At 31.9% G+C, this 11,849-nt stretch overlaps 1 protein-coding gene across 1 annotated transcript; it reads right to left on the reverse strand.

Moving 5' to 3' along the window:
• Window positions 1-2,887: 2,887 nt before the first annotated feature.
• On the reverse strand, window positions 2,888-3,699 carry LOC139877559 (NDR1/HIN1-like protein 3). Its single transcript, XM_071864996.1, has one exon. The coding sequence runs from the start codon at window positions 3,627-3,629 to the stop codon at window positions 2,910-2,912; it is 720 nt and encodes a 239-aa protein (XP_071721097.1). The 5' UTR covers window positions 3,630-3,699; the 3' UTR covers window positions 2,888-2,909.
• Window positions 3,700-11,849: the final 8,150 nt, after the last annotated feature.

Below are 11,849 nucleotides of genomic sequence, written 5' to 3' on the forward strand. Positions count from 1 at the left end.
TAGATGACCATTTTATAAAACATACTTCCACTTTGAGTTTAACCATAATTTTTGGATATAGTTTCATGTTCATAATAAAAATCATTTTCTCAGAATAACAACTTTTAAATCAAAGTTTATCATAGTTTTTAATTAACTAACCCAAAACAGCCCGCGGTGTTACTACGACGGCGTAAATTCGGTTTTACGGTGTTTTTCGTGTCTCCAGGTTTTAAATCATTAAGTTAGCATATCATATAGATATAGAACATGTGTTTAGTTGATTTTAAAAGTCAAGTTAGAAGGATTAACTTTTGTTTGCGAACAAGTTTAGAATTAACTAAACTATGTTCTAGTGATTACGAGTTTAAACCTTCGAATAAGATAGCTTTATATGTATGAATCGAATGATGTTATGAACATCATTACTACCTTAAGTTCCTTGGATAAACCTACTGGAAAAGAGAAAAATGGATCTAGCTTCAACGGATCCTTGGATGGCTCGAAGTTCTTGAAGCAGAATCATGACACGAAAACAAGTTCAAGTAAGATCATCACTTGAAATAAGATTGTTATAGTTATAGAAATTGAACCAAAGTTTGAATATTATTATTACCTTGTATTAGAATGATAACCTACTGTAAGAAACAAAGATTTCTTGAGGTTGGATGATCACCTTACAAGATTGGAAGTGAGCTAGCAAACTTGAAAGTATTCTTGATTTTATGAAACTAGAACTTTTGGAATTTATGAAGAACACTTAGAACTTGAAGATAGAACTTGAGAGAGATCAATTAGATGAAGAAAATTGAAGAATGAAAGTGTTTGTAGGTGTTTTTGGTCGTTGGTGTATGGATTAGATATAAAGGATATGTAATTTTGTTTTCATGTAAATAAGTCATGAATGATTACTCATATTTTTGTAATTTTATGAGATATTTCATGCTAGTTGCCAAATGATGGTTCCCACATGTGTTAGGTGACTCACATGGGCTGCTAAGAGCTGATCATTGGAGTGTATATACCAATAGTACATACATCTAAAAGCTGTGTATTGTACGAGTACGAATACGGGTGCATACGAGTAGAATTGTTGATGAAACTGAACGAGGATGTAATTGTAAGCATTTTTGTTAAGTAGAAGTATTTTGATAAGTGTATTGAAGTCTTTCAAAAGTGTATAAATACATATTAAAACACTACATGTATATACATTTTAACTGAGTCGTTAAGTCATCGTTAGTCGTTACATGTAAGTGTTGTTTTGAAACCTTTAGGTTAACGATCTTGTTAAATGTTGTTAACCCAATGTTTATAATATCAAATGAGATTTTAAATTATTATATTATCATGATATTATCGTGTATGAATATCTCTTAATATGATATATATACATTAAATGTCCTTACAACGATAATCGTTACATATATGTCTCGTTTAACAATCATTAAGTTAGTAGTCTTGTTTTTACATATGTAGTTCATTGTTAATATACTTAATGATATGTTTACTTATCATAGTATCATGTTAACTATATATATATATATATCCATATATATGTCATCATATAGTTTTTACAAGTTTTAACGTTCGTGAATCACCGGTCAACTTGGGTGGTCAATTGTCTATATGAAACATATTTCAATTAATCAAGTCTTAACAAGTTTGATTGCTTAACATGTTGGAAATATTTAATCATGTAAATATCAATCTCAATTAATATATATAAACATGGAAAAGTTCGGGTCACTACATTACTTATGTGCAATGTTTCCATCTTAGGGAATCGAACTCCTAACCTCTAACAAAGAGGTACGGGACATTAACACTCGACTAACGACACAAGAATTATACTTCTACATTAACATCTTGATATTCGGTTGTCATTAAACACATAACTACGATTAACTTAAATTGATAGATAATTATTGTAAAAAGATCGAACGACGAGTGGAGAGGGAACGCATGACATGTGAAGGTTTGATGATTATGAACGGCAATGTTAGTCACGAAAATATATACTTAATTTATATATGTGAATCTGACGAATGTTATATACATGTCATATATTTGTTTATGAAGTTTTTTTTCTTTTGTAAACAACGAGATAAGGAGCAGGCATGAATTTGATTTACATGAGTATAAAGGTGAGTCTTCGAGAAAATGCGACAGCTTGAGCATGGGTTTGTTTCCAAATGTTTCATGAGTTTAAGTTTAGGAGATTTAAAAGGAAATTTAATTTAGATTAATATGGGTAAATTAGTTAAAAAAATATAATTTAGTGATGGATGGAAAAAATTTAGTGGTGGAAGGATCACCACCCATTTGAAAGACATTATAACATTAAGATTTTCAAGGTTTAGCCAAAACTGAACTCAATACCCCACTACTCGTCGTATTTGGTTTGGCATTGCTACCGCACATGACTTCGAGAGTCATGATGATATATACAGTAGTACATATATAACTATATCTATATATATTTACATACATATTATAAACCGTTAAGAATGTTATTGAAAATATGAATTATGAAAATATAACTATGTGAATAGTATTAAATTACGTTATTATATTTATATTTTATATTTGTTAATAAAGCTTATATGATTTTATTTTGTGAACATCTTTAAAAAAACTACATCCAAATAATATCCTTTAAAAAAATTTATTTCATCCACAATCAAACTATATAAAAAAGTATATATATTATGATATCATATCAAAATCATTAAAATTCATAATCCATAATTCACTAAAAAAACTAATACCCAGAATTCAATTCATAACCATAGCCAGTTAATCATCACTTATATCATATCATGTAAATCTAAATTCTATCTAAAATTCTCAATTAAAAAAAAAAAAAAAAAAAACGCATGGATATTGTATCATCATCTTCATCTTCATCTTCATCTTCATTATCATCTTTACCAATCAAAATCACAGTTTGTTCTTTCAAACTTGACAGAATTAACCTTCCCTTTACCACTCAACGGAACCTTCAATTCACACTCCAATTTCGGTTTAAATTTGGGCGTTTTCATCCACCAAACTTTAAACCTAATTTTCAATCTCAATTTCAAATCAATTTTATAAACCTCATCTTTATTCTCCGATTCATATTTCAATTTCTCATTACTTTTAAAAACCACAATCTGTTCACCTTTAAACACTGTACTCATATTATTATTCTCCTTTTTATGCCCTAAATAAAATCCTTCAATCTCAGCAGTCGATAATCGTTGATCATGATACATCGCATTCGCTTCAATTTTATCATAATAAATCCCTAATCGACGGTTAGGGTTTCGAAACGTCATGTTCACAGCGAGATTATAGTACAACGTGTTGTTGTTATCGGCGAGTGTGAATTGAGTCAGGCTGACGTCATCAACGTGAAAGTTGGGGACGTTTGGCCGGAATATGAACCAGAAGATTAACGCTATAATTCCGACGAAGATTGCGATGGTGATTAAGATTTGGAAGATGAGATTGAAGATGCAACTGCAGATGCAGCTGAAACAACAGGTGAGTGGATTGCAGCTGCCGCCGCGGCTGCCGGGACGGTAAGAGGATTTGGTTTTTTGGTGGATCGGCGGGCCGTAAAAGGCGCCGTTGAGGTGCGGTTGTTCCGGCGACGGTGACATTGTTGGAATCAGAGAGATTTTGGGCGTTAGGGTTTCGAGGGTTTTGAAAGGTGAATGGTTGATGATTGATACTGAAGCGCGTATATATATAACGTAAAGTAACGGATAGGCTGTTGGTGCTTCAACGTAACTTTAAGCTATGAATTAGAGTTGTACATTGTGTAGTTATAGTAGTACGTTAGAGACTATTTAATTTGTGCGTCGTATGATTATAAGAGGTTGTAGGTAGAATATATACTGTATTTTATTACGTTACGATGACGAATACAAGTACAATTACAATTACAATTTTATTCAAAAGAAGGATAAATTTTACGTAAGTAAATAAATAAATTCTATTAATCGAAACACGAACAAAAACATAAACGTAACGCCTCAAGTATTTTTGAGTAGTGAAACAACTTACCTTTTGTTTACAAAGATAGTTGAGACTAATAAATGTATTGTGTTCATCCTCACAAAAAAAAAAAAATATTAAAAAAAAAAAAAATTTTATTGTGTTCATCATATTTTTATTTGTCTACTTACATTTTATAAGAATAGAGTATTCAAGTTGGTTTATAAAGTAATTGTTTAATTTTGTGATTCATATCTTACTTTTATCCATTTTTAACCTTGTAGGTCCCTTGATTCACCAATACTGATATTTCGATCATAAACAAGCATCGATTTAACGTTTGAATCAAGATAAGTGATAAACATTAAGAACAATGAAGAGATAAAATCAATATTATAGATAAATGTCGAGATTACAATATTGATTTAAACAGAGAAACATCGGTGGCTAGGGGAGATCGAGCATTATCTCCCCTATGCACTGGATCGCCAAAACGGCTCTCCCAATTAGGGTTACTCTCTTCTCTCTTAACCCTAAAGAACGTATGAAACTTATATTTATAGGCAAACTAAACATTAACCCTAATGGGCCTCATTCACATGAATGGGCCGCTACACATTATGGCCCAACAGTTACATATGCTCATGTAACTGATCAGTTTCACGCGTGTACATAAACTAGGTGTACAATGTAATAATAAATGTTATTCGTCCAACGACGACCATACAAATATGCATCAAGAAATTCCCCTTTGGACGTTGCTGGCGAATTATTGTAAACACCTCTTGCAATCTTCAGTCAATCTCTGCAGTAGTACCATAATCTTTATGAATCACAAGCTCCATCAAAAGTCTTTCAGAATACGTGAAAATCCAAACTTCGAACATCAATGTTTCCGCTCATTGAAGTCAAAATGCTAATAGTTATCATGTAGTTTCTTCAAACTTTACTCGTACGTGTTACCCATAGTACTAATGCAACCAGATTCCCCCTAAGACTAAGCTGAGATCCCTATCGACATCTCTGATAAAATCTTCAAACAAACCAACTCTTTCAAAATCATAAACTGAAGAATCTCCCCCCTCACTGTTAGCTGTATCCTATTAAACACTGTAGCATTAACGTCTTCATCATGACTTGCTTTTTGTAAAGGCAAAATATGTAGAGGAGTCTGGTTCACAATTAATAACTTAAATAAGTCTTTATTGACATCAAACTCACCAAAGAAAGTCAAATTGGTATTTCATGATCGCGAAACATCAACCTCAGTTCCTTTCACAAAGCAGAACTGGAACAAACGTATTCCCTCCATGAAGCGGAATATCGAGAAGTGCGGAATAATCAACGTTGTTGGTCCATAAATAGTTGTATGCTCCCGACTACCCCATAATAATATCTCAAAACACGAGAGTTTTCGTACTCACCTACTATATAAGTTCAATAGACTAAGGAGGTTGTCCACTAAACTTTATACCTCAATAATTCAGTGAATAATATGAACGATTTGAAAAGTTTGGTGTGAAAATATTAAATAATAAACTTTAAAGACCTTAGATGAAAAATTTACAAAAGTTGAGGACCAAAGGTGTAAAACTTCAAAACTTTAGGGACCAAAAATGTAAACTTTTTAAAGTTAAGAGGCCAAAAATGAAATTTTTAGAAATTTTAGGGACTAAAACTGAAAATTCTAAAAATTTGTTAAATATTTTACATTGGTGGTCCCTAAAATTAACGAGCTGTTAAATATCTAACAGTGAAAACTAACTGCCATTGAATATTTGAGTGGGTGAGATCCGGGTCTGATCTGGGTAAATGGGTTGGATACCGGTCTTGAATCTGGGTTGGGATAGGTTCGGTTATTTTAGTAATTAGAAATGGGAATAGCTTTTTGAATGTCGGGCTTTTAGGAGACAAAGAGATACAAGGCAATGGCATGTGAGGTCCAACTAGTCAAACTTCACACAATTTACACCAATCCCACCCGATTTTTTTTTTTTTTTTATATCTTCTTCTTCCTTTATTCAACCCTAATTTGCACTATTCACAACCATAACCAAAAATTCGAATTTCATCAAATCTTCACCAAAATTCGTGAAAATTTGCAGGAAGCACCACTAGGACCTGATAAACATTAACCCATTCTTAGATTTTTCAAAAACTTAACGAATCTAGCATAATAATTCGATTTTTGCACAAAACTTTCGGACCAAAAAAATCACAGAAACAACATTAAAACATGGAATTAGGATCTGATTTTTTGAAGATAAGATCACTAAATTATTTCCAAGCTTTCCACGTTTTTAGATTTCATTAGTTCGTTTTAAATCTACAAAACCCCCTAAAAAGTCAACAAAAGTCAAACCCGATATCTAAAACGAATTTCAGCAAAATACATCTCTTACCTTCAATCGAATCGACGCTTGGATGATCTCCAGCTCTGATACCAATTTGTAGGTCCCTTGTGTAAAATCCCGCCTTTTTCCGTTTACTTTTCGTTTATTTAATTTAAAGCCCGTTATATAATTATAACATCTTCTGTTAATACGCGTTTTAAAATATTTTGTTAATTCCGTATTACCTTTTATTTATCGCAATTTATTTATATCGCAATTTTAATTCTCGCAATTTTATTTATCGTCATTTAATTTTCGTTATTTATTTTACGCACTTTAAATATCGGGACACGTATACAAGGTTTTGACATATCATATCGACGCATATATATATATTATTTGGAATAACCATAGACACTCTATATGTAGTAATGCTGGAGTTAGCTATACAGGGTTGATGTTGATTCTACAATAATATATATAGTTTGAGTTGTGATCGAGTCTGAGACATGTACACGGGTCACGATACGTATTAATTAATTCGGATATTATATATTAAACTATATATGAATTATTGGACTGTTAACTGTGGACTATCAACTGTGGACTACCAACACTGGACAATTAAAATGAATTAAAATATTGATTATAACATATGAAACTAAACAATTCTTCAAGTTTGCCACTTGATTTCATTTTAAACCTCATTTGTATCTTGACGATTACAATCTGTGTTCGAACCTTTCATGATTCTTGAAAACACCTCAATCGAGAGGATGAACCAACCGTATTTCATCTACGGAAGAAAAGATTGATGCATATAGTTATGCACCTGAAAACTCTCAGAACCTGAGTAAACATTTAACATGTATCTGTGCTAATTCCTTTAGTGTTATTATTACCCAAAATAACTTAGTGATTCCTTTCAAAGTAGCAAATTTTGTCACAGCTCCAGCAAGTCAACTTCGACTTTTCTTTCGAAACAACCTTATTAACACCTTGATATATACGTGTGCTCTTTTATTGTTACAGGGGGACCTTTTATATTCCACCATATTACCATCAGCGTTTAATCATCTAAAAACACAATTCTCTTGAAACCACCTCGGATTGATAACCGATGATTCAGATATTGTAGCATTAAATGCAGAGGAAACAGAAAAATTGTAGATGGTCTAAACAGCCAAAAGTTTGATGATAAAGAAGAGAGTGTTGGGAACGCTCGATAGAAAATTTGGTACTGAAAAACAGATTGAGCAAACCATGAAGAACACCAAGGTCAAATACAAGGACCATACCGTATATTCAAAGAATCCAGGTAATTCTGGATCCAATGAAACCTTCAACGAATATCTTGCTCCGTACACATGTTCAAATCTTGCGGAAAATCTTTCTTCATCAACCGTCGAACTTAGAAAATTCTAAAATATCATCATAAATATCTTCGATATTTCTGAAGATATTTTCATAGCTAGGAACAGTTAGCTAGGAACAGTTAGCGTGGATTCTTAACAAAATTTTTCATAGTTAATTTGTATGTTTCTAACAAATTTTATTTTGTCATATGTTTTCTTCATTATGCCACTTGTTGGATTCTGATAGGTGAAAATCCAAATATGAAATTGAATAAAAATGGTTATTCTGCGGTGAACGAATACGTATATAGGTGGTTGTAAGTAGGATAGTAAATGACTGTTTAATCAGCTTCGACGAATGTACAGTGTAACTTATTAAGGTGAAATCTAAATATTCCTCGGGTATTACCTACCCGTTAAAATATTTTCACCATTAACAGTTTGTACAAAAGAATTTTTAATTACAATCTTTATGAAAATATATATACATATATATTTTCTTCAGATGTAATCATGGATTTAATGAGTCAATATGATATTAACTCATCTGATTTACCGTTAGAACAAGAGTATATAATCTCTAAAACATTAGAGATTACATAATCGCCATGTCGAACGAAGATAAATGATGTAGAACGTCATGTAGAACGATGATTATACTCGAGGTACCGAATGAGATGTTGAAGCATGTGATGTTGAAACTTGGGTTGTTGGTGGTACTGTTGGTGCGGTGATGTTGCTGAAGCTGGTAAGTTTTGCACCATATTTTCCAAATTAATTACTCGAGCGCGAAGTTCGTTGACTTCTTCTATTATCCATGAATGATTGACGGTTGGAATGAGCGGATGAATAAGGTTCAGAATTTGGGATATCATATAATCGTTGTGGGATATCCTGGCAATGGGGGTGAATATGGTGTTTCGGACAGGTTCGCCGGTAAGTGCTTCAGGTTCTTCACCAAGAGGTGAATTCGGTTGGTGGAGGGGATCGCCTTTTTCGCGTCTTCATTGATTAAGTAGCCTACGAACCCATCAGATGAATTGGAGATGGCTGATTGATTGATTCATTCTGGTGACACCGCTTTCGGAGCTTAGGTGAATATTCATGTCGGAATAGCTGTCGAAATAACTATCGAAATAGCTATCGAAATCTGAGGGACTCGAACTGGTTGAGGGATTCATCTCGTACGCTCAGATAAAGGATTTTCGATAAGAAATAGATTATAGGATATAGATTAGTATCCTGCAATACATAATTTACATATGCATATATAATACTAAAATTCCATAAGTTACGGAGAAATCTACGGAAGTTGTCAGGCAAAGGTAACAATAACAGATATGCTAAGATATGAATTTATCTATATACTGTCTATGCAATAGAGGCAGTAAGATGTGTCTGGACTTTAAGGATGATAAGCAAATAATTTTTTTTTGACACTAAATGATAAGCAAAACTTTTGACATGCAGACACGGTCGAAGTCCAGACTCACTAATGCATCTAAACAACTATCAGTTAGACACACTAATGCAAGACCTGGTTCGCTAAGACCACCGCTCTGATACCACCTGTAGTATGTGGGGACGCATCCCACCTAGTGCCTTCCCAGCTAACCGCCTGGTGACCACTGAGCGCACCTCAGACACTGATTTTACGGCCCTGCCTCTCGGCAAAACCAACCATATTCGGACCGCGAGGAGTAAGAGCCAATGCTTCATCACAGGTAACACTGTGAGAACCCCCTTTACGATTAAGCCGACGACACAGCTTAAACCAGCTCTGATACCACATGTCATACCCCGACCTAATCCACCTGGACGAAGTCACCAACATCTGGTCCCATTGCGATGATTGACTCCAAATAATGTCTCTAAAATGAGCAAATGCACAGCGGAAGATTTCTTTCATACCTGAGAATAAACATGCTTTAAAGTGTCAACCAAAAGGTTGGTGAGTTCATAGGTTTATCATAAAACAATAAAATTCATCATTTTGATAGACTACAAGATTTAAATGCTGCATGGTACAAATGAGCCCGAATCCTATACCTACCTGTAATGTACATGCGATATCTTTTAAATACAGTACACCTTTCTCGTGTACGAAATCATCTTTCATAAATCTTAGTAACCGTACACATATCTCGTGCACAAAAATAACATACACATAACCTGTGTATAAAATTATTCTCTCGATACATAACATTCATTTTTCATTTCTTTCATAGCTTGGCATGGTAACCGATCTTAACATATAATGCGCATAATAATATCCCCAAAACAGAACATCTCGTCTGTATAATAATCATATAAACTTCGAAGTACTAAACACCACGCCCACTAGCCCTTCCGTCTAGTGAACATTCTGGGTGGGGGTGTTAAACCCGGTAGCTACCTTTAGGATTCACGTCAATTAGGCGTGCACTAATTCTCAAAATTAGTGATGTTCCCTAATTCTTAGGTTACCAAGCAATAATAATCAGGGGAAAATATTCATATCAATTGTTGCAATTATCACGTCCACATAATTCAATGGTGGCAATTATCACGTCCACATAATTCATTCGAGGAATGTTTTGCTTGTGTCTATCTCGTCAAACATTTATAAAAGCATTTCATGTATTCGCAGTTCAAAATGTATTTCAAAAGCATTTAATAAAGCAGTTGTAAAAGTAGCGCATGTATTCTCAGTCCCAAAAATGTAAAGAGTAAAAGGGAATCAAATGAACTCACTATACGATACTTTGTAGTAAAAATGTGCATACGACGGAACTGAACAATGCAGGGTTGGCCTCGGATTCACGAACCTATATCATTTATATATATATATATATATATATATATATATATATATATATATATATATATATATATATATATATATATATATATATATATATATATATATATATATAATGAACATATAATGGCATTCGTACTAGGTTATATACTAATTATTTAATATTTAATATATTACTTATTTGAAATATTAATGTATTTATTATTTCCAATGTTATATATATCTATATATGTTATTTTTATATTAAAATAGTACATTAGATATATTTATGATATATGTAATAAATATATATTTCTATATAAGTATCTTTTGTTTGAAAAAAAATATAAAGGTTATAATAATACTAAAATAATATTATTAATGATAAAATAATAATACTGATAATAGAGTTAAAAAATGATACTTTTAATATTAATGATAAAAATGATAACTTTAATAAATAAATAAAAATGATACTTTTAATAAAAATGTTAATTTTAATTATAATGATAACTTTAATAATAATATTATTTTTAATAATAATAATAATAATTATAATACTAATAATAATTTTATTTCTAATAATAATAACAATGAATAATAATAACAATAACACCAATAACAATAATAATAATAATAATAATAATAATAAAAATAATAATAATAATAATAATAATAATAATAATAATAATAATAACAACAACAACAATAATAATAATAATAATAATAATAATAATAATAATAATAATAATAATAATAATAATAATAATAATAATAATAATAATAATAATAATAATACATATATACATATATACCTTAAAATGTAAAGGATGGAAAGCCCAAAATAATTAGTCCAAAATGCTATGTAGTGGCCCAAGAATACTATAACCCAGCCCTAAAGGGTCCATTAGCCCGATAATTTGATCGAGTTTTGTTTCTTGGTTTATAACCGATTGAAACCGGATAGGAAACACATAGCAACAACCTAATTGATCGTAGATCCTCATCGTCATCATCTCTGTATCATCATCTCTATCGTTTCATCATCATCATCATCAACTTGAATTTCATAACTCCAAAGGTCCACCTTCTCTGAGATCACGAGCTGCTGTTCGACATCGATCCTTGAGCTCAAACCTCAAATCTTTATATTAGATTTATCGTTACAATTCAATCAACAAAAAAAAAAAATGATCCTGATCAGAACTCAAGACTTTGTGCATCATCCGGCTGGATTAACATCAAATCAATGGAGAATCAGATTGTATTCTTAATTTTCTTTATAGTCTCAAAATGATTCGGTCTCCGAGTTGATCGACAACGAATTGAAGAAGAGTAAGAGTGTGGATTTGTTCTAAATCTAATAGTGATTATTTCTGTGACTTTTCAAATCCAAACATGAAGAATTGAATTCGA

This window comes from Rutidosis leptorrhynchoides, chromosome 11 (assembly GCF_046630445.1).
Source record: "Rutidosis leptorrhynchoides isolate AG116_Rl617_1_P2 chromosome 11, CSIRO_AGI_Rlap_v1, whole genome shotgun sequence".
In the NCBI taxonomy this organism is placed as follows: domain Eukaryota; kingdom Viridiplantae; phylum Streptophyta; class Magnoliopsida; order Asterales; family Asteraceae; genus Rutidosis; species Rutidosis leptorrhynchoides.